We start from the raw sequence: 24323 nt of genomic DNA, 5'->3' as shown, positions 1-24323 counted from the left end.
GTTCAATTTGCGAATCGCCGACGTTCGATTCGGTTTGAGGCGAGACTAACGAAATACACTGTGACGTCAAAATTGCGTCACAGTGTCACCAAACCGAAAATATTTTGTCGGTTAATTCAATTCAATTATCGAAATGCAAGAGCTTATATCTCACAAACTGTACAAAATATCGAAAAACAAATAACGAATTCGTGATCAGCAGGTTCACCTCCTTTAGATTAGCCATTAAAATGCAATTGCAAATTTTGGCTGGAGAGGCCCTTTATCCCAATCTATATGTTGTAAAGAATCAGCTTTTGCTACTTATACTTTATTCATTTAAGAATTTGCCCAATTAAGACATGCTATTTGCACTATGATGGCAGTTTCTATATTTTCCACCCCCATGATGCCAATCCCAGCAAAGTACCACGCCCAATTTTTATAGAAAATGTGGATCTGTAAAAATTTCTTATTTTAGGCCCTGACTCAACAGTTATTGCATAGCGACTCTTTCTAGCCACTGGGTGAAGAGTTTCTTTTGAGAACCAAACGATACTCCTTCAGGGCAAATTTTTGGTAAAATGAGTTACACACTTATCAGAATATTTAATTTCTTGCCGCGCCTCGATATTCTTAAAAAAAAATTCGGTTCTTTGCCTAAGGTTATTCTTAATTATTCTTGGTGTAAATTCAAATTCTTGGTGTATACACCAAGAATGTGAAAACAAATCTTTTTTAAATGTTGCTTTATAAACAATGACAAAACAAAACAATAAATATGGTATTAAAATGCAAAATCTAGTCACTGAGTCACACTATAGAGTTCATTTTATTCACATGGCGGATGAGTGCAGGGGCGAAACTTCACTATTTTCATTAGGGGGGTATGAAGCTTAGTTGCCCGACGAAAGGGCGTGGCATGCTTGATGAAAGGGCGTGTCCTACATGAACTTCATTTTTAGAGCACATCGCCTCAAGGGTTGAAATCATCGGGAAGCCCGAGAGATGGTCTTTAGACTCAGGCTGTTTGTTTTAAGTCAAAAAATATGCCTCTAGTTCTTCTGGTGTTGGCTATAAACATTTGTTTCCGAAAAGCAAGCATTTGTAAGGCCTGTCTTTTCTATAAAAGAAAAAAGTCTTCACTTTTTAAATCACCTAGCTATTAAGAGAGCAATTCAATAAAGAGATTGAAGTAGGGTCTCAATTTTATCAATGTGGAACACCAAAACACAGCTTAGAGATTTCGGAATTTAGAAACAGCTACGCAGATTACAATGTTTCAACAAAAAAGAGCTTCAGACCCCGTTTACACTGTCCCGGGACAATTTTGTACCGTTACGGTTCGCAAGTGTTTACACTGTCGCGGTTCCAAATTGTTCCGTTTAGCCGTTCCGTTTACACTGTACCGGTACGACCTTAATTTAATGGTAGAACATTGTTTAGAAGAAGCTGTATTTAGTCAACCAAGGCTTTTATTTTGCCGCTGAAGTCAACAATCGAATTTTTATTGTGAGTTAAAATGGAGCGGAAGGCCGATTAAAACTTTACTTGGACGAAAGACAAGGTGGCTTTAATTTTCAGTGTTATTTTAGACTACAAAACTGCAAAGTCCAATCAAGGCTTGGACTGGGAAACACTACAAGCCTTTTCTGTGGTCGTCTTTTCTTCAGAATTTCCTTTTCTTCAGAATTTGAGAACGTAGTTACGCCACAATCAAAGCCTCGATTACCTGAAACAGCCATACAAAAGGCCTCTTTGTGAATCCGTGACAAAATCGTCTTGGATAGGTGTTTACACTGACCCGTTCAAAAACGGAACCGTGACGGTACAAAATTCGTTCGCTTTCAAAGCAGGGTCAAAACTGTTCCGGATAGCAGAGCAAAATCGTCACGGTTCCACAGTGCTAGTGTAAACGCAAGGGCGAACCGCGACAGTTTTGTCACGGTTCCAAACTTGCACGGGACAGTGTAAACGGGGTCTCAGTTGCATTCTCTGAGTTTCATTTTCAATTTTCGGTTGCTCCAGAAGAATTTCAATATTTTTAAACACCCAAGCACAAAGTACGTATATCTAAATTCACCATAACAAAATCCCTCAAGCAAAGAAAAGTTTTTTATTGGAGGTATTTTACAGGTATACCTATCATCAAAGCTCAATTTTCATGTTTTCGTTATCATGGATATTGTTCAGAAATAGAATAAACTCGAAAGATTTTTGCAATTCATATCTTAACTAAAATTTCTTGATAAATTTTATATTATTTCCCGCTTGAACTGATTAAAACTTTCTGTTACTTGTTATGGTTATTCAAATTTTTTTAGTTAAAAAATTTTGGCGTCTGTATGACCATTTTCTAGCGAAGGGTGCAATACTTTCAAACAGTAAGTGTAAAACCTTAAGAGAATTTTGGGGCATATCTCCTTTTGGATTTATTGTTGTGAAATGTATGATTTCATAAATGAAAGTTTCATACATTTGGAAAAGAAAATATTGATTGGTTTTCTCAACAACGTATTCCGAGATGGTATATCCTTCATGCTTTGATTCATGATGCTTCTAACTGTCTCCGAGCTCCGAGGCATGATGGAAAATTTAGAAATCACAACAAAAGATTTTGAAAAAAGCTCACTTGTAAAGCTGCAAAAAGTAGGGGGGAGGGGTATACACAGTGTTCATTTCCTTCTCGCATCAAACACACTTTACTTTCCGTCTATACTTTTGCTGTCGATCAATACTTCAGACTTCATCTCGAGGCGAAGCTAAACATGTGCGCGTTGAGCTCCAGACGAAAGCGCTGATCGGTGGACGGACAAAAGACAGAAATGTATATATGTTGCTGTTCCTTGCCTCGTTTCTGTTTTGTTTTCCCAACTGGGAGGAGATTGAAAAAAAGATGGGGGAAAAGACCATGAATTAAAAAACCAACCTAGGGCAAAAAGTAGCAATAAAAGTGCGACCTAAAGAAAATTTCCAGATTTGCCCGACAGATACACTGGCAGCCATAAATTTGCCCGACCAAATCTGCGTTTTTGAAGATTGGGGGGGGTGCAGCACCCCCCCATACCCCCCCCCAGTAGTTTCGCCCCTGGATGAGTGTATATTAAAACATATCTATTGCGTGAAAACGACAGTAGTTTTGCTTTGTGAGAAAACTATGATGAATAAAAATTTAAGTCTTGAAGCTTGAGCCTGCATTATTCTTAAAATGTTCTTAAATTTAAGCAATCTTGAGCCTCAATATTCTTCTTTCTTTGCTTCTTCTGGAATTCCTGCGAAGGAGATGATGCAATCCATGACAGGCAAGGCACAGGAGGCAAGGTCATAAGGCAGTTGGCGAAGCAAGAGGTGGAGGATGGTGGAGGCGCGTGATAATATGCTGTTCTGATAAAACGTTTTTAGAACTGCTAAGCGACCAATGGCTAGTTAGAGTGTATCTTTTGAACATCATCCATCATAACATGGCACAAATAAGAGCACAGCTATTTAGAGTATGGCACGACAGCTCAATCAGCTGGCCTATAATGCATCAGCGTCAACAATCACTTAGGCCATTACTGTTTAATGACAAGAGCCTCATCACACGCAGTTTTCCTGTTTTGATATGGAGACAAAGCTCATCCTATTTAGGTAAGGAAATGTTTTATTCTTGCTTCATTGTCAATTTCCAACTCAAATGTCAGGCGCCCATACAATGTCAACCTTTACCTTCCACAACTGTTGATGCATAGTTTTTTATGGCATGAGAGTTGAAGAATTAGAAATTGACGTTTTCATATTGTTTGTAGATGAGGCGAAAAAACGGCAAATAAAGATTTCTGATGATATGAAAAATGAGTAAGTATGTTTTTAAACTGTTTTCAGTGACATTTTTGAGAAGTTGATATTTAAAAATTTGCACAGCTTCTTGGAGATGCGCAGTTTCTTGGAACTTATTTTGTCGTCAGTTTCGTTGTTGTGCTCCTTTTTCAATAAACCACGTTTTAATATAGCCATTGGATGATAAAAAGTATGGACATGGCTCATCAAATGTATCTGTCAATCCACAACTCAGGTCATTGCCTTGGAACTTGTTATGCACCACAACAAGTTCCACTGCAACAACAAGGCTTGGACTGGGAGACAATAAAGAATAAGTAAGGAGACAAAACTGTCCAAAATCTTCAAAGTCGTCATATTTTCTTCAGAATTTTTCCATATCCTCAGAAGTTAAACAGCGTTGCTGAAGATGGTGGTAACCATTGTAAAAGGCTGCTATATATTCAGCCCAGCAATCGCTGCCACTTGTTTTAACATGGCAATAAGGAATTTGAAAATGTAATTTGGATTTTCAACAGCTACCTTGACAATTCCCTTGTCTAAAATCTAAGCCTCAATTATCTGAAACACCCATACAAAAGACCTCATTGTGAATCCGTGTCAATATTGTCTTGGATAGGTGTTTACACTGTCCCATTCCAAAAACGGAACCGTGATGGTACAAAATTTGTTTGCTTTCATAGCAGGAACAAAAACGTTCCGGATAGCAGAGCAAAATTGTCTCAGTTTCACAGTGATAGTGTAAACGAAAGAGTGAACTGTGACACTTTTGTCATGATTCCAACCAGGGCGTTTTGACGGCCAAATTCCTCTATTCTGGCCGTTTTTCAAAGCTGTTGGCCGTCCAAAATTGATTTGGCCGAAAAATTAAAAGTTGGCCGAATTTTGGCCGCATGTCGAAAGCCACAAAAATACAAATAAAACAACATTTTTTGCACAGAAAATATTCAACATTTTGTTAAAACAATTTCAAAATTGCAAATAACGAAGCAAGAAACAAAGAAAAAGATAACAGAAAATTGAAATTGAAAGCAAGTTGGAGCTTTTTTAACAAACAAAGCCAATTTTGATTACACTATTACTCTAAAGACTTGGCCAAAATGTAGCTTTTTTGTATATTTTGTTTGGCTGGCCGAATTTGGCCGTCACGCATAAAATATTTGGCCGCCAACGATTCCAAGCATCTTGCAACCCTGATTCCAACCTTGCATGGGACAGTGTAAATAGGTTCTCTGTCTTGGGCCTCCTCTTTTTTCATTATAAAAATGATCTAATCTTAGGAGTCAAGTAATTTTTTATCTGTTGGCTAATTAAAATCATCTTCTTTGAATCTGCAATTTCAAACACCTACAAAAAGTGGTTTATTGAAGCAGAAAATTATTAAATGCTAATAAGCTTGCTTAACATGTAGAAAAAGTTAACTATCAGTCTTTAATACCTGCGAAGTTCTTTAATGAAACAGTAAGCATAAGGATTGGTCATTGGAATGTAAAATAGACTAAGAAATAATTGATAAGGAGCATGTCAAGATGAATTCTTCTGTGTAGAGTGCCTTTATGATATAACACTTTTTATTATACATAGGTTTCAAGATGAAAGTAGATTTTTGCAATAGAAAATGGAAATTTTCCTGTCACATGTCAATCTACCTTCCAATGTAGCAAATCCTTTAGATACACTGGTCTCTTAGATACACTGGAGATTTTCCTGAAACAACATTCCTCAAAATGTTATGCAATCTTGTGCTGTGATTTATATTATTTATCCACAAAATTTGTATAATCTTTTTGTTAAAGTTATTGTTCTGTCATCCTCTGAGACTTGTTGGTTGGTTTGTAGGGTTTTGAAATAATAAAATTCAGAAATGCAACTGTGCTAAGCTGAACAGAACTGGATATTTAGTGTATTTAGATGTATGCATACTAACCATAAGAAAACCCCTTGAAAGTTTGAGAAAAACCTTGTGGAATTACCTGTTTTTCTTAAAAGAAGTCCTTTAAAGGCCCTGTTACAAGAATGATATTCTGCAAGATTACTATTTAAGCACAACAATTCATTCTTTTAACATTCCTTGTATTCTGATGAAGAATTTTTCAAAGAATAATTCATTTGCATCATCTTCCAGTTGTTTGAATATTCTTGTCAAGGTTAATTAATTCAAGCTAGTTTGATTTTAATCCTGGTTTGAAGAATATTCCGACAATTGAAATGGGGATGTGTACGGATGTGAACTTGTGTAACTGGGGCATAAGACTTGCTGCCTAAAGAGATCTTGGAGTTTTAAAAATCTCCCTATCCTTTTTTAATGCAGGTGTAGTTGAGAAAAAGGAACAATCTTACTGCTAACCTATCACTAGGCTATATGCTTTAAGAAATATACTTTACTTTATCTTGAAACATTAAGCTCACAATAAGATTTCTTTATTTACAGATATATGCCCAAAAGACTGGGCTTCCTGAGGCAGAATCTCTTATCAAGAAATAGCAGCTTTTTAGCAACAAACTGCACAATGTTTCATCAACCTTTATCTGAATTCAGAGTTGTACATGCTAGTTTTCATACAAGTGCTTTACTTAATGAAATAATTGATGAAAGAAAAATAATGCTAGATGATAAGTCAAAAGTTGAAGAATATATAGAGCATCAGAGAAAAAAACGTCAAACAAATCAAGGAAAGATGCAACTAATTGAAGAGAAACTGCAAGAAGCATTTATTTACAAACCAGAAAAGCCCAAAGACGCCTTAGATGTCCGGGAGAAATTATCAATCAAGGACAAAATTATGAAAGAAGTGATGCACTATTATGATGGATTTAAGTTATTATATTTAGATACAAGAGTTGCTGCAAAGCTTTTGTGGCGAGTGTTGAATGGGGAAGTACTGCTTAGAAGAGAGAGGAGGCAGGTGGGTATTTTTAGTCACTATATGTTTTGAATAATTTCACATGACAATCAATGATTTGACTTCTTTAACAGTAAATTAATAATAAGGCAGATTCATTTAAATTATTATGCTTATATACATTTTTAGTTACAGCACTATTTGGGGAGGCGCCTATTTGAGTGGGGCGCCAATTTGAGTGGGGCGCCTTTTTAAAGAGGGTGGTATTTCCAAATTAGTAGAAATCCATAGAAAAATCTGCAAGAAATTTTGCACAAGGAACTGATAGCCAAAAAGAGATGCCAACACATGGACATTACTGTAAAGAAATTTGAATGAAAGATCAAAGTTTACTTTTTCTGCATTAATTCAAAGTTTTTGCGTTGAATGTGCAGGAGAAGGGGGCTACTTTTCATACTTTCATTGAAGTAAGTGTAATAATGGTGGTCTCAGCTGTTTTTCCAAAAAAAATTTAATAAATCCAACTTAAAGAAAAAGCAATAAAAAATTTATTGTTTTGTAAGCTCTGCAAGAGGCCCTTATTTGGAACTTTGGCTTCTTTAGGGGCTGCCTATTTGTGGGAGGTGCTTATTTGAGTGGGCATTTAATCAAGGAAGTACAGTGTTTTAAACAAATAAAGCAAAACTTTTTTGAATATTTAACAAACCTTTTCTGAATATTTTTGTAAACTACAACATGAAGTATTCATAAGGATCCAAAGTTAAAGAGATATAGGCTCTAGAATTATGTGGCCTGTTCTTGGATTAAGATGCCTGTGTTGTGAATGTAATGCATCATTGTGTATTTTGCTGGCATTTTGCATTTGTATATTTTAGGTACAGTCATAAAACTCAGCTTTATTTTGTTTTTAAACATTATTGCATATACAATTTTGTGGTTTATTATTTATTTTCTGTGAACCTATAGGCAACAAAATAGAAAAACTATATGGCATTTTATTTGTATGTAAACAAAAGCAACAAAAAGTTATTTTTGACCATTTTGAGCTATCAAAAGGCAAAAAAGACTAGCACAAAATTGATATAGAACAACTCATATATCACTGATCTAGCAGCGGATAATAATGTAAATTCAAAATTTTGAACAACCTCATGACAAATGTTTACATTTCATTCTAGTTTCGTCGAACTGTTGCTGATCTTTTGCGCCTAGTACCGTTCATGGTGTTTTTGATAATTCCTTTTATGGAGTTCTTGCTCCCTGTAGCTATCAAATTATTTCCAAACATGCTCCCAAGTACATTCGAGGACAAGTCTAAAAAGGTAAGCTCAGTTTAGTGTTTGTAATATGCCTCGCTTTTCCTCAACTTGTTCCTTTTGTGTATCCATAGAAAAAGGTTGTGATAGTTTTTTTAACACCTTATTTCCTTCCTTCCTTCTTTCTTTCCTTTATTTCTGATGAAACTGCAACTATTTTTTACAAGCTTCATTGTTGTGATAGCTGTTACAAATTTAGACTTATTTTTATTAGAATTTGTGGTTTTTTTTATGTTAGGAGGAAGCTCGCAAAAAGTCCTTGAAGTTGAAACTTTCAATGGCTCAGTTTTTGCAAGATACAATTGAAGAATTGGAAGTAAGTACAAAGACAAAAAAATCAGAAAAGAGACTGAAGGAGTTTGCAAACTTTGTTCAACGGGTAAGTTGAAGCATTCAAACTTATTTAGAAAAAGCCTTTTATTCTATAACAACATCAGATTTGTTTCTTGGTTACATAACTTTTTCAGACTTGTGCCTTGATTTGGTAGCTGAATATATAATGTTCTATTTGTTTTAGATAAGATCTGAAGGAGAGCAGCCCTCAAATGACGAAATAATCAGATACTCGAAACTTTTTGAGGACGAGATAACACTTGAGAATTTGACTCATCCACAGTTAAAAGCATTGTGTCGTCTTTTGATGATGTCTGCTGTTGGTACTAGCAACTATTTGAGATTTACGCTGAAGATGAAGCTACAAGAACTAAAAGCGGATGACAAGGTACTTCAAATCCAACTTTTTGCCATTTGAAACCCCTTTTACTCTGTAAATGTATGATCCCTCTTGATAATTGTTAAAGGAGCCTTATGATTTGTTTGTTTAAATACTGCAAAAACATAAGCTTTTCATATTAAAATTTTTTTGAAAATGACAAGATATAGCTGAAACATACCCCATATACTTTTTATCCGACACAACATCTTTAATCAAGCAGCGTACAAATTTAGGCTTCATTTGAATAGACTCATTTTTTGATTCAACTAATTCAATGCAGCAGCTTGAAAAGTGTCAGCTGATCCTCTGATAGATGCCTTGAAACTTTTGAAAACTGTATTAATTAACTGGTTTTAGAATAGGTATTATTAATTCGGAAGGATTGGGTTTACTGCAATTAGCAATGCTACATTCAATCCGATGGTTTGTTAACATGAAATCACAGTTAAATAAGTTTTTGTTTTGCTATCTTAGGCTCTGCCATGATTAATAGCGCCTAAGATGGAATTTAGAAGTTAGACTTATAGTGACATCTACCTCGTTCCTTCTTGATATCTATTCTTATATGATATTGTTCTATTCTTAATATGACTTTTGATAATCATGAATAACTGGAATAAATGAATAACTTCTTTTACAGTTGATTCGTAAAGAAGGGCTCGATAAACTGAGCACGGCAGAGCTGCAACAGGCCTGTGTCAGCCGAGGTATGCGTGGAGTGGGGGTGCCTGTCGAAAGACTGAAATCACAGCTCAAGCAGGTGACATCTGTTAATTACATGTGCTTTTGGAATCATAATTCAATATTACCCCTTTACGGTAGATTATTAAACGAGGCCTTTATAGTACCGCGGACAGAGTCATCTTACTGGTATTGAGAAAGAGTTAGTACTTACTTTGTTACTGTTGAAAGCCTAGTAAAATTATATAGGTTAGGGTTGGATATCATAGGATTTGGGTTTAGGACCGGATGCCGTCAGTGTTCGAAATTGGGCGTGTTGAAATAACTACGTTTCTGGTCTGAGTATGAACCATTGAAGATTATAAAAGATTCTTGTACTTTTGTAAATATAGTAGACTAATCTGTCTATGACTTTTGTGATGTTTCTAAAAATTTGACATTCAAAGCAACTTGCTCTTTTCTGTAGTGGCTAGAACTGAGTTTGAATGAAGAAGTTCCAGCAACTTTGCTGCTTCTCTCAAGATTGTTATACATTTCTGACCATCTGACCAGCACCGATCAACTTAAGGTTACCCTGTCACAGCTTCCCGAAAGAGTGGTATGTACTTTGACTTCCTCAAAGTTTTTCTTTTTCATTTCACTATACGAGTACGTAGTTTTGGTCTTGTTTTTGGTCAATGTTTGCTGATATTTAGACCCGTTTTAAGCTCTTACCTTGTTAATGGGTTCTTGTATACTGATGTCATTGTTGATTATCATGTAAAGCTTCGTGTAAAGCTTCGAACTAAATGAAAAAAATTATAGCAGCCTGGCAAGGAAATATATCCTTCACTAACAATCTTTTGGTGGTACAAAACTTAAAAATGTCTTTGATAAAAGCAAAAATTTGAGAATTCTGAGGCTCAGAACATCTTTTCCCTGAATATCTTCCACTCTGAATTATTTTCCACCATATTCTGTATAAAACACAGCGTTACAACTTATAGACATCTTTTCCCTATCTCTGTGATAATGAGAGTTGCTAGACAGGTCAATCAGAATTAATTATGATTAACCAAAGTGCCAATTTTTTTTGTTTTTTTCGACAAACTTTCTCTGTCCTCTATTTTAATCACGTCTTTCAAATCGCTGTCTTTTTAAGTGAAGAGAAACTTCCCCAGATCAGCATTCGTCAAGGGCTCAAGAGCTTAGTCAAGAGTTTTTCATCGTAGGTTGATGAAATGGAAATCAAAATTGGAAACATTGAGGGTGAACAGGTCAACAGGAGAACTCGTATCGACATTTTGACAGATGAGGAAGAGAAGATAAGACTTGAACGTGAACAGCTTGAAAATGAAAAACAGAAGAAAGAAGTAAGGGTGGCAATAGCTTGTTAACTGAGCATTCCTTTGTTTATTTACTGCCTTCGTACAGCTCTCTCACTTACACTTATCATGGCAGATAAAGTAATGCAAAGATTTTTTATTGAGAATCGTATGTCTGGTATCTTGTTGTAAGTCAATTTAGATTCATGCTTTGGTGAATAAAACAGGACGGTTCTAAGTTGCATCTCGAGTTTCACGCTCAATATGATCATGGGCTACTGTTCGTCAGTTTAGGTTTATTTAATCTACATCATTTTATCTTGTGTTTCCATTGATGATAGAAATGTGTCCCTCTTAAATTGATTTTTTATTTGCAGAAGGAAAGAGTTTTGGCTGAAGAATTAAAGGTAGATAGCTAGAGAAGTTAATTTTTCAACTGAAATGTGTTTTTCAATTCTCATTCTGTTTTTTAAGGCTTGTAGCGAGTAGTGATTGCACAAGATAGTTTTTCATTGCTTCATCTGCGAGTTGAACTGTACCAAAAATAGCTTATATGAACTGATTAGTTTCGAGCTGTCGATCGAAACTTTGAAGATATAGAAACATCTAGTTTTAATGTTCGGACTGAAATAAGGTTGTTTATCTTATCTAGGACAAGGCAGCGTTATTCCAGGACACTCTGGTAAATTTGAAGGGAACCCTGTCAAGCGATCGCGATGAACTGAATATTTTAAAAGAGGAAAGAAAAGACTACCAGGAGGTATGTGTGTTGTTTCTTGCTTTCATGGGTGTTTTGCATTTCTGTTTATAATGTACTTGGCTTCTTAACTTTAGGGTACCATTTCAAACGAAAATGTACCACAAACGTCATTCCATTCCGCAAAGGATTTATTCAGTTTAAACTGGTGGTCAATGCGTTGCATATGATCTAGAATCAATATCAATAAAGTTTGTAAATTTTGATTTGTTGGTGTTTAACCCCAAAATTCATATGTGCCTATTTTGCTAAATCCTCTTCGCATTTACGTTTTCAACAAGTCCTTATCAGTTATCATATCTTTATTTTGTGCAAAAATATACCCAAATGTGTGTCAACATGGCATTCTGGCTCACTGTGCATGCCTGAAGCACAAAAGCGTCAATAATCTTTTTCTTGGATAGGGCTTGAAGGAACTTGCAAAAGAAGCACTGGAAGAAGACATATCGGAATCGGCTGCAGGCTCGAGACTTGGAAAGCGCCTTGATGATATGATTGAAGCAATCCATGAAGGTCTCGATGAGTTGGAAGACGATTCCAAAGAAGTGGTGCCAGAGATTGATGCTGACAGGTAGGAATGCGTGTCATAAAATTTCGCTTTGATTTTATTGTAACTGGCAGTTGCTCGTAGATCTGAGTAAGATGGTGCTCGTCGGATCCAAGTACGCCATGCTAGGTTACGTGAGATGCTGGAGTGGAGATAGTGACTACGAATGTACTATAGGTGTCATTTCATTAACTGATGACGGCAATTTGCCTGTTCTGCGCTATTCACCTGGCCTCTTTCATTTAAAGCATTGCATGTTATACCGTTGATTCTCAATACACTACATTTAATGAACATCTTTTAGACATCTTTTCAGCTTGAGGAACTGCTGCTGTTCTTAAATATTTAAGCTTTTACTTGTTACCGTAGAACTTTTCAGATTCCCCAATACATATTCAACATCTTTTAAATGTTTGGTAACAACATTTGATCTCACCCTTTTCATTTTCAATTTTAATTTTTAAAATATGAGTAAATTCTGAAATGTGATAATTCAAATAAGCAAGTAAATTGCACTGTACTGAGGAAATGAAAGCAATCGTTTTATGTTGCATCTATGGACTATCTTGTACAGTTGTGCCATCAAAGTTCTAAGGCCGTTGTAATACCAGGTTTTGTTTCCTTCATCGACAGAGATGGCAAGATCACAACGCAAGAATTGCTAGTAGCGTTGCGAAAGAACGATGGGCTCACAGAAGAAAAGGCCCTTCAATTGTGCCAAGTCCTTGACATTGACAATGATGGAACTCTTGACCTTGATGAACTGAAAAGGGTGAGAAATTCATATCGATATTTCAACTTTACCGTCGACTCCCCTTTTGGTCACTTCGCTAAAAGTCACACTACCGTTTGCAGTCACTTAACATTTCAACCCATTTATGTAAAACCATTCAATTTAGCTCCGTTTACAGTCGTAAGTTTTCAAGCAACATTGGGTGTGACTATATCAGGAGTCAACTGTATAATTTAACGGGAAATTATTTTGCATATTTTTTTCATTGAAAATTACGAGGAAACTTTTACATCGTTCTCCTTTACAACATTGATTGTGGGAAGGCAGTGTTTGTGACTTCCCATAATCAATATTGTAAGAAAACGTTGAAATTTTGCAACTCAAACTCGGTTACTTGAGACGCAATTTTTCCTAGGTTCACGAATTATAAGTGCGAAACTCCTTGGAATACGAAACTGCAGAATGGGTTGAATTGGGGTGCCTAAATTTATACCTATTTCAAAGAGGTCTTTTAGCTTAAAGTTTAAAGATTCTATCAATGGACGTTCATGATGTAATCATTTTGTCTCTCCATGGGATAACTAAGTTTAAACCCATTAACTTGTAATGTTATTTGAAGCCATTGTCGCTTGCACTTAAGCGAACAGTAACAATGGGAGGGTATATTTAAAGGCCGTGTCTCGATTGATAACTTCTTGCTAAACAAGACAATCCCTCTTTTCTTGACAATTCTCTTTATCGCTTATCCCAAGGTTCGTTTACATTTGTTCCAGGATATAGAATCCGCTGTGTTTGTTTGTAGGTCGTTGAGCTGATAGAAAGAGAGGATATGAAGATTTCAGACGAACAAGTAGCCGAATTGTTAATGCATATCAAACGAGGAGAGGACATTGTCACTATTGAGCAAATGCTGGCAAAAGAAAAGAGCAATGCAATCCTGCGATTTGTCCGTTCCGCATATAACAAGCGCAAAGTCTCTAAACGCTAGGTAGCCTTTTGGTTACGCCCTTCATTAAAACATATACACAAGCAGACACATCTTAAATGAATAAACTGAATGGCGTATGTAGGGGTGTGTGTATCTGAATTTTTGTTGCTGGATCTTGTTTAAATCTTTTAGATATCGTGTTGGAAAAAAAATAAAAGTATTCAACGACAGGTTTTTTGTACAAGTGAGTACACGTTGCTGTTTCACATGCAATAGAACGGAGATCGTATTAAGCACGTACTTTAAGAAATCTGTTAATAAAGTATAGTATATTCGTGAGCAGGATGCGGGAACACTAGCTTAACTTCGGTGTCCACTCACAACAAGTCTCGTACAGCGAAATACTCAACGCTAATTAATTGTTCTATCCTTGCATACATTGTCGGTTATTCTAACTGATATTCCCGAGAATAGTGTCTCCGTGTGAAACCAAGACATAAACTTACTGCCTAACATTTAGTGAGACCCCACCCTTATTCTCTGCACCCAATCGCAACTAATACTAGCAAAATTACCGGACCTGTAAATGTTGGCCCTGCTATGCTACCCATACCTTGTTACTCGTAGTCAGATGGGTCAAGTGATACCTGCTTTGTTCGATTTCCTTCTCGTTATTGCTGAAATTTTTCTTGCTCTTAGAATTGTACGTAAATTAGAATTTCACGTCCTTGGAAGAGGTTTTTAGTGCATTCACTCTGCTTTTGGTAGCTCTAGAACATGTTTTTTTTTAAATTAGCTAACATTGGTGAAGAATACCTCTGACTAGACTTTAGTTTGCTTGTCTTCTTCCGAATTGTCTTTTGCGAAGACCGGTGAATATACCAGAAATTAACTATCAAGTATGAAACATCAATTTTTTCACACGCTCAAATGAGCTTAAATTTTTGAAAAGTATTTGCTAAACTTCATTTCATTGAATTAAACATAAAGTTACATTTAGTGACTTGACAGCTAAATGACAAAACTAAACGAATTTTTGCAGTGAACCTTCCATATAGAGGGTACCTTGGCTTGATGTGTCCGTTGTTTTAAGGTGTCCGTTGTTTTAAGGCGTCCGTTGTTTAAAGTTGCCCATTGATTGGAGGTGTCCATTGTTGAAGATATTCGTCGTTTGTGTCCGCCATTCGATGTTGTCCATTGTTTTAAAGGCGTCCATTCTTTGAAGGTATCTTTTGTTCGGAGGTATAAGTTGTTTGGAGGTGTCCATTGTTTAGAGGTGTCCGTTTTGTTTAGAGGTGTCCGGTTATTCGATGTGTCCACTGCACAGTCTTTTACTGACGGCGATCTGTGAAGTATGTTGATTCTCGGCAACATTTTCAGCTAACTTTGACTAAACCGAAAAAAAATAAAGAGTAAAACCATCGAAAGTTGAGGGAGGCGATTTTCTCATCGAAGGGTTATCAGAGGTTTACCAATATCAGAGGTTAATATTGGGGGAAGACAATGCAGGGGTTCTGCGGCCTTCGGGATTGATAATTGATAATTCTTAGAATGATATTCTCAAGAGATTTGTATCAGGAAAGCACTTGTTGGCAATGGCGGCGCCAGCCACTAAGCCCTGGGGGGACAAACCAAACAATTTAAGCCACGCCCTTTTAACCACCAGAAAACGCCCTTTTACCAACATGGAACGCCAAATTTATCTGATGGGAACGCCCATGACAAACTTTGTTTGAAAATTGACAGTACGAAAATCATAGGATTACATCACAAAAAGCACGGTGTCAAAATATTACCCCTCCCCCAACATTTTCTTATTGAATTTAGAAGAAATACAAAATCGATTCTGCTGAGACCCCCCCCCCCCCCCCGCGTCAGGGGCGTAACTTGGCCAATAGTTTTGGGGGGCTGAAAAGGGTTTCTGCCCTGCAAAACTGAGTGGTGCCCTGCAGACCTCGTAGCAACGGTTTGTCTATAGGTTACTAGTGAAAGCTTTACCAGTGTACACTGGTCTTTACCAAGGACAAACTTCTAAGCAATAAAAACAAACTTGAAACTTCATTGCCTATGAAATTTATATTTCTCTACGTGAGCGTAAATTGTTTTTTTATATTCACTTCGTTTAATGTTGGTTTGCAAAATTAAGCTAATAAACAGCTAATTGCGGGGGGGGTGGGTACATGATGTAGACAGCGCAACGAAATTTAACCCAGTGGGGCTAAGAGTCGAGTTTAGTGAGGTAGGAGGACCCACCATGGTTGGGTCCGACGTGAAGAAATTTTTTGAAATTATACCTTGTAAAAAGGGCTAAAAAGCATCTTTCAGACAAAAATTATAGCAAAATACTATTGTGCTAAAAGAACTGATTGTTTATTGAAAATATTATTGTTTATTGGGAAAAATAGGGAGGGGGATGTCATGCTCAAACTCTAGTGTTAGACGTTGGGGAAGGAAAGAAACGGCAACCTTTCGTTTCAGATTGCACGTAGTTGTGAATGACAGAGGAAGATGTTGTTTTGATTGGGAGAATTTTTTTTCCTGAACAGAAATGTGCAGTTTCTTGTATCAAGAAAGGCCATGTTTACACATCCAAAATTAAAACATTGCAATGATACAGAAAATGATTTACTGAATTAATGCAAATAAAAGAAAAATATACGTGAATAACTTAGCAATTAGATGAAACAAAACCGATATCTTAACGATTTATTATGTTTTTTAGTTCATGCACTGTTAAAAAGTAATAGAAAAAATAATAAAAAAATTCCTATCTTGACCAAAGTGAGGGACTTCAGCCCCATATTCCCCCCCCCCCCCCCCCAGTGACGCCGTGCTTGTAATGAAAATAATTTACAACTTAAATTAATTTGCATGACTCAACCTTGCCCTCATAAACATATGCATCAATCATTGCATCCATTGGCTATGACTTTCGGTAAGAAATGCTTTCGCTTTGCAAATAACGGAGCTTTTCCTTACATACCTGTTCCGTTCTCTAAAATGCAATGTCAGGAAGGGAGGTTCATAACAAATACGATATTTCAAAATTCCTAAACGGCTCTTTACGAACTTCAGAGGTGGAATTTCTGCGTGGCAATAAGCTCTTCTTGGCGCCCTGCGAAATCTTCGATTGCCCTGCGAAATCGACTATTTTTTGGATTGGGGGGGGTGTCACACCCCCCCACATCCCCTGATAGTTTCGCCCCTGCCCCCCGTGGCTCCGCTACTGCTTGTTGGGTCTTCAGCCACCTGGAGAACAAACTGGAATGAGTCAGTCTTTCGCCCATTTATAAGCTAAATTCAATCAAGAAATATGAAATATTGATTCTATCAAATTTGTACCTGCAACATGAAAAGTAAACCATCCGTATCTCTCATCTGCCCCTCTGCGTTGTCAGGGTGATCGGTGCTATTATAGGAGATTACCATCAATAATGGCGTCTTTAATTGTAGTCGTATCCTGAGATAATACAAAACAATATAGAACAGTTGTTGTTTAACGGTTTCACGTGGAAACAATTATCTCTTTTCAATTCAGCTTCTATCGGTGAAAGTAAGTTACAAGGTTGCGTAAATGGAGGGAAGCGAAACGAAGCGTTCAGTCGAAAGGATGGAAAATGGCACAGCCTTCCCTAGTATTGGTGATAATTTAATTTGCTCCCTGCAAGAAGAGAACCGAAGCCTTAAAATTAGAATAGCCGGAGTCGATACGCTGTCTTCATTGCTTCGTGGCACCAGAGATGAGTTGGAAACAGTTTGCGCTGAGAAAGAAAGTTTGGAAGTTGAACTTGCGAGGTTGCAGTGTAAATACTCCCTTCTGGAAAAAGATATGACCGCAAAAGAAGCATTGCAAAACACCGCTGGTCCAACAAATCAAATGTTTGAATCCGTATTAAGACAGAACAAGAAACTCAAAGAGGAACTACAGCATTCGAGGAAAGCAGCCATGTCCACCGAGGTTGGTTTTGTTGTGCTTCGTGTAGGTAGCAAATGTTTGAAATAAGCTGATCATTTCACTGGCAGCAACTTCTAAGCTTTTAAAACTCTTTTATTTTTTAAGCGTTTTTGGTTTTGAATCCCCGGCTGCTTTATTAGTAATTAATCAGGTTGGCAAAAAGGCAGCCATTGAGAGAAGTCTAAATCAGTTCAGTTCAGTTAGATTTTAAAATTCAACTACAGCAAAAAGTCTATCTTAAGTACAGACAACTAACTAGAATGACAAATTACAACAGATTTAAAGGTAAGAAATTAATGACAAATTTTAGTAGGGTACATAGGATTTCTGTATCTAGGGGAATTTCTTTAGGGGTGGGGGGAACCTTCAAAGTAGGTGGACTAATCGAGGAGAGAGCACCCTCTTAGGTAAAAGATATATCATTTGAATTTACAAATCATCAGTATTGAGTATTTTTATTTTTATTTGTTATCTGTCTAGGGAAGAGTTAACTTATCATGGTATTTAGGACTGGCACTTGGTGGAGAAAAGGTTTTTTTCAGACCTGGAAAATCCTATCCCAAAGATTTTGTACAGGTCAATAAAAGATCAAAGCTCTTGGTTCTTTTGTAATGGAAAAAGAGTCGGGTTCATAGATAGTAGAGTAATTAAATTCATGGGCTCTGACATAGGTTGGAAGGTTGGAAAGGGGGGGGGTGCCAAGGAAAAACACCATAACAAAGATTTTGAAAATCGTAATTGTTTGGCAAAAAGATGGGATGCCCTGAAATTTGCTTTTATGGAGCAAGACATTGTGATGGGCATTATGATAAAAGGATGACAGAACCAGGGAGCACCAGGGGTCACTTTCCCTTATTTTTAGAAAACCCCCTCTTTATAGAATTGCCCTTTGTAAACCATTGCAATGGTGTCTATTTTTAAGATATAGTGACTTATCCTACCAATGCTCCTCCAATTGTGCCTCTCCAACGATGCCTCTCCAACTGTGCCTCTTCAACTGTAAAATGCTTCTGATGCCCTGCCAATACATACCTCACTAGCAGATGTAATCAAAGGCAAACACATGCTTTCTAGTTTCAACGAGTATGCTTATATTATTGTTTGTAATTGAGTTTTTCATTTTTAGAGCATCTTTGGACCAGAAGCTTTGTCTGAATTAGTTTCATTCAAAGAAGATCTTGAAATGGAAATCAAGAATTTGCAGAAGGCAATGAGAAACAAAGAAGAAGACACATCAATATCTCAAGTTGCTAGGCTGCTAGGGCAAGTAACCAAGTTAGAGTATCAATTAAAAGCTAAAGAAGAAGAGTGTGTTTCTTTGAAATCAGAAAATGATGCTTTCAAAGTGCTTTCTAGTGATGAGAAAAGCAAAGACCAATTGTTACAAAATTCGTTCACTGAGGTGGAATCAAAAGAAATTTCACTAGAATTGACTGAAAAAAAGGAAGTTGAAAGAGAAGATTTCAGTTCACAGGTATCATTATCCTTTCTCTCCAGTGTTCTTTCTTTAAATTTCCAATGTTGCAAATAGAAAAATATTTCTTTGCTTCTCTGAAGGCTTCAACCTTTGATACCATTTGATTTTTTAAAAATTTTGACCATTTGTCCATTGCATTTTATTTTTTCATTTTTCTTGTCCGTGTATTACCATGTTCTTTTCCTGTTAGCAATTTACTGTTAAAGCCACAAACAGCTCTTGTATGAAAGGAATACTAATTGATGTTTTTTTTGTCTTACCATTTTTCTAACAGATTTAAATTGTATATAATTTTTTTCCAGTTGTTTTAGCTTACAGTATCTCCATGCCAGTGAGAAACATTCATTCCATTTATAGAAAAATCTATAATTTTCTCACTATTTTGCTTATTCTATCCTAAATCAATAGAAACACACTTCCCTTTTAAGTTGCCCATGAAGGTTTTTCCTAAAGGGTTTAGAACCAGTGGCAGATTTAAGGGGGGCAACTGGGGGCAGTTGCCTCTCCCTTGATGAGTTGAAGCAAGTCTGGGTCCCCTTTTTTGGAAATGGTGCGAAGAATGAGAATCAGGTGAAAAAGTGACCGATAGGTTAATTTGCTTCAAGGATTACATCAAAGTTATGTTATTTATTTCTAAAATGGATCTGAAATTGTTGTATACAGCATACTCTCATTATCAATTTTCGAAAATTTTTCAGCGCCCCCACTACCAACTGCCCCTCCTTCAAGTTTGCTCTGGATCTGCCCCTGTTTAGAACATCTAACAAATTTGTAACAATAGGGTGCAATAATACAAATATACATACACCCAAACTTTACTGCAGAGTGATAAGAAGGACACCCTGTCCCAAGAATTTGTTCATTAGGTATTGGTGCTCAGTGGTGAATATTCAATATTATTTTTCTTACACAAGTCTATCATGTTTAGCTATGGCAGAGATTATCCACAGAAATGAATGCTTATAGCAAAACATAACAGAAACATATTGGAAATTAGGGACCAAGTAATCTTAAATTTGACGGTCTAGCAAATCGTGCACACAGCATGAAGTGCATTGAAGTCAGCAAAACATAAGCTTGAAATATCAAAATGTTTATCTACCATATTTTCCAGATAAAAAAGCTTTTTCAGTTATCAGGACCTCAATTTCTGAGAATAATATCATTGTAATTACTCTTATCACCTACTTATTGTTTCAGTCAACCAGTCTGTTAATAAGCTAGATAAATCCTTTTCCTATAGAATTGCTGTGGTTTTTAGTGATATTTTCTATTTTGAAATAGTTTGCAGGGTTGGTTATGGATGTGTCAACACAAACATCATCAGAAGATGATATTTTCAAAGAAAAAAACACTATCAAAAAGGAATTCACACACAAGGATTTTGTCCAACAAAGAAATCAGTGCTCATTAACACGTAAAAACTCCAAAAGGGCAAGTGGAGAGTGGAATTTGGCAAAGAAAAGACACTCTGATTTGTTTGAAGACGACTGGAACATAGATAAAATCAATACAACTGAACAGCTGAAAGTCACTCAAGAATTGTTAGTGCAGGCCAATGAACTAATTGGAGTTTTAACTGAAGAAAATGATAAGGTAAGAAAATTGTTTTTTTGTAGAAAATAAAGAACCCTGCGAAGCGCCAATGAACAAACAACAATGAATACAAGTTAATTAAAGGTAGCCAATGCTTTTCTACAGCATACAGAGGTTTAGCAAAGCAAATTTTTTTTAACTAATTGGGCTGCCCAGTTGCTCATCAGTCAAAGATTTTGTGATAAAGTGTGTTCTGAGCGGGCTTTTTATGCCATAGTATGGTTGAGTTATCTGGGAGTGTGGCCACCTCCCCCCCCCCCCCTCCACACACACACACACACACACACATTCTCTCTCTGCATTAATCATATTGTAGGAAGCTATCATATGCAAAAAAGATTCAATGTAAGTTTGAACCGTTTTTTCTTGAAAATTATTATATAGGGTTTTCTCTATTGCTTATTACGATTGACCATGGATTGAAATTGCGTTTTGGTTTATTAAATTATTTACCAATTTCAGCTGCTTCAAGTCAATGCAATGCTTCTCCAAGACACCACCAAAACTGACAATCAAAAGGCTACGAGAGAAGAGGTTTTGGATCGCCTAAGATTTCTATTCTCAGAGTGCAGCTATGATGAGGCAGATTATAAAGAGATTGGATGCATCCAGGACATTGAAATGAGCCATTTACACGGTGGTGAAGGAAGAGAGGGCTTTGAATCTAAAGACGAGTATAAAGGAAGTGAAGCTAAACAACTTAGTAAAGAGGAAGTTTTGATAAATAATAATAAACATCCAATGGGTAATATTATTGGTCAGATGGATAAAAAAGGTGTACAAATTGAGGAAAACAAACAAGGTATTACAACTAGTTGCGATGATTTTTTCGATCATAACAATGTAGACCATGGATCCGTAATGAGAAGTGGTGATTTAAAATCTAAAGCTGGTCCAAAGTGTGTTCACACAAGAGACAGTGGTGTTGATATCTGCGTCCTAGAAAGTGAACGTAATTTAACCGATCATATTATTGGGAAAGTTGAGGAATGTCCAGAGTCATCAGACGGTATTTCAAAGGTACGAGAAGGATCCGACGAGAACATCAAATTAAGGAAGGAGCTTGAATTGAAGGATTTGAAACTCAAGGAAGTTGAAGAAAAGATATCAAAGATGGAGGCTGAGTTGAGATCACTAGAAACAAGGACAAAAACGATGGCTGAAGGAAAACTTGAGGTGAGACTTTTTAATCAAAATATTAAGATTTTTGCATCTTTCTTCTTGTTAAGTTTCCACGAGGTAAGTACAAATCGTGAAGCAATGCACATAGAATGCTAAGTTTGCATAAAGTATGACAAGAAGAGATGCATTTTATCAGGCACGAGGGAAGTTCATATGTTCTGGCAATGCAGCATCAGAGGGAATCCGGGATAGTCCGAGAGAGGTACCAAAGACGGTATTTTGTCATATAGCACTTTTATACGGGCTGCTCTTCACTCAATATACAATTGTAAGCTTACGTTACGCGTAAGAAGATAACGTCCCTGAAAAAACCTATTTCCTTTCAAAAAGGGAACCCACTTTCCCATGCCTACCCTTGTAAGAAAGAGCCATTTAGAGATAAGTAGTATTTGGGAGATTCATATAGCACTTTTATACGGGCTGCTCTTCACTCAATATACAATTGTAAGCTTACGTTACGCGTAAGAAGATGACGTCTCTGAAAAAACCTATTTCCTCTCAAAAAGGGAACCCACTTTCCCATGCCTACCCTTGTGAGAAAGAGCCATTTAGAGATAAGTAGTATTTGGGAGATCAAATTCTAGAGAGGATGAAAGAGGCCAATTTTCCGAAAAATTTGAGTATATGCTGACGAAAAAGAGTTGTCATGTTAAGCCTGTTGAGAAGTTTAGTCCAGACCACGACGCAACTACGGGGGAACCCCATTACCCCATTCCCTAAACTGACGCTTGTTACAAGTGATTTTATTCTCGAAAACTTCGTTCTTTCGCTCTCTCATTCTTGATTTTCTTTCATTCTACTATCTTTCATTGTACTATCTACTTTAATGAAATATATTTCTGCTGTTACAGGGTAACGAAAAAGCTGGCTGTACGAAGAAAAGACTTTGGAAGAGCATCGGCCATATTCCGAGTTCCGTACATTCCACAACACACCAGAGAATTGTCTTTGAGAGTGATGTTTGATAACAAAGTAGCGTATAGAAGATTTGCAGATGTATATTTATATGTTTAGAAGCGGTTCTCTAATGTATCATATTGAAAAGTGGTACTCAACAATCAACAGTAAACGGTGATGAACCCTTCAATGATTCCGCTATTGTTTATTGGCAGCATCAATGCAATTGTTTGATGATTCGCTGCGTTTCTGAAGGCGTTTGTAGTTATCGACTGAATCTTCGTTTGTACTTCAACCGGAAAGGCACCAATGTATATATATATATATATGAAGAGGTCTTCTTTTGGCCATTATTATATGGTCATAGACTTGTATTATTACGAAAGCCTTTTTGGCTGCTACTTTAGTAGCATAGGCAGTAAAGTTTTTATACTTCGGACAATCAACCTTTTTTCTTTCTTTAATACAATTTTCCGTTCCCACTTCTATGCTTTTGTGTGTTGGAGGTAGAAATACCCAAAACTTCTTGCGACATTATGACAACTTGGTGACGTCATTTGATTAAAGCAACGTTTTTGTCATGTTCCTGTGGTCCAGTCCAGTGGCCACCAACAGGGCTTGTTAGACGAATGGACTAATATGAAACCATAAAACCTTGAATTATTGTTAGGGTGGTGAATATTTAGTCACCGAATCCTTTTACGACGAGGTGATACTTATTGCAACTGTTTTCTGCAAGATGGTATAATATCCCTGTTTTCTGCAAGATGATTCGAGCTAAGCCCTTTTCTTTGCAATAAAATTTGAAGATCTGTAATTTCACATTTCTGGCACCGATGAAACTTACAAAGTATGATGATACCTGATCATGAAAGCCTGAAAAAACTTTCTTAGACTGTTCTTCATGTGCTCGTGAAATGGCCTCACCAAGTGCGCTCATTATAGCAAGCGTTTTCTTCATCATACATAAAGATGAATACTTAGAGATTCATCATACTCAGGAACAGAAAACGATTCGGAAAGATTAAAGGGCATGTGTCGTGAACATGATTGGCTAATGCAATACAATTATCTCTTTTGTTTAGCACAAAGCATGGAAGTAAAAATTAAAGAAAAAGAAAGGAAAAGTCACGAAACAATGGAATTCCACTCCAAACGCTTTTGTTTTATTAGCCAACTGTTAATGCGACATATGCCCTTTAAGGTGTGTAGGTATATGGAAAAAGCGCTTCAAAAGATATTAGGGCTTGTATTTACTTTAGTTGGTTTTATTTCTTTAACTTTTGTAAATGTAACCTTTTCATACATTTTGTATGCATAAATTGGATATTCTTGAAACTGATTGATTTGTGCTTAATCGAGGACAGCACGATTGAAAACAGAGAACCTATTCTTTGCTACGACTAAGTTCGTTACCGAAACCTCGTTTTGTAGCATATAATACCAATGCATTGTAATACCAATGCCTTCTTATACCAATACCTTGTAGTATGAGATGCAAGTGCTTTGCATGCAACGCTTATCTTTGTTTCTTGAAACGCGGTGTTATTCTCCACTTTTACTGTATTTAACGTTCATTTCTTTTCATATTTGT

The 24323-nt window shown here is 36.5% G+C and overlaps 2 protein-coding genes across 2 annotated transcripts; both read left to right on the top strand.

Moving 5' to 3' along the window:
* Window positions 1-3274: 3274 nt before the first annotated feature.
* LOC135696494 (mitochondrial proton/calcium exchanger protein) lies at window positions 3275-14454 on the top strand. Its single transcript, XM_065215896.2, has 14 exons — window positions 3275-3609; window positions 3768-3816; window positions 6230-6704; window positions 7820-7963; window positions 8196-8336; window positions 8475-8678; window positions 9313-9432; window positions 9820-9951; window positions 10565-10705; window positions 11035-11064; window positions 11310-11417; window positions 11819-11985; window positions 12595-12733; window positions 13497-14454. The coding sequence occupies exons 1-14, from the start codon at window positions 3441-3443 to the stop codon at window positions 13680-13682; spliced, it is 2205 nt and encodes a 734-aa protein (XP_065071968.2). The 5' UTR covers window positions 3275-3440; the 3' UTR covers window positions 13683-14454.
* Window positions 14455-17196: 2742 nt separating this feature from the next.
* On the top strand, window positions 17197-24204 carry LOC135696495 (uncharacterized). Its single transcript, XM_065215897.2, has 5 exons — window positions 17197-17580; window positions 18704-19051; window positions 20339-20650; window positions 21113-21826; window positions 22684-24204. Exons 1-5 carry the CDS (start codon window positions 17197-17199, stop codon window positions 22795-22797), a joined length of 1872 nt encoding a protein of 623 aa, XP_065071969.2. The 3' UTR covers window positions 22798-24204.
* Window positions 24205-24323: the final 119 nt, after the last annotated feature.

Source organism: Rhopilema esculentum, chromosome 14 (genome assembly GCF_057945365.1).
Source record: "Rhopilema esculentum isolate cy_ngs chromosome 14, ASM5794536v1, whole genome shotgun sequence".
NCBI lineage: Eukaryota > Metazoa > Cnidaria > Scyphozoa > Rhizostomeae > Rhizostomatidae > Rhopilema > Rhopilema esculentum.
This window is presented reverse-complemented; position numbering and strand designations above follow the sequence as displayed.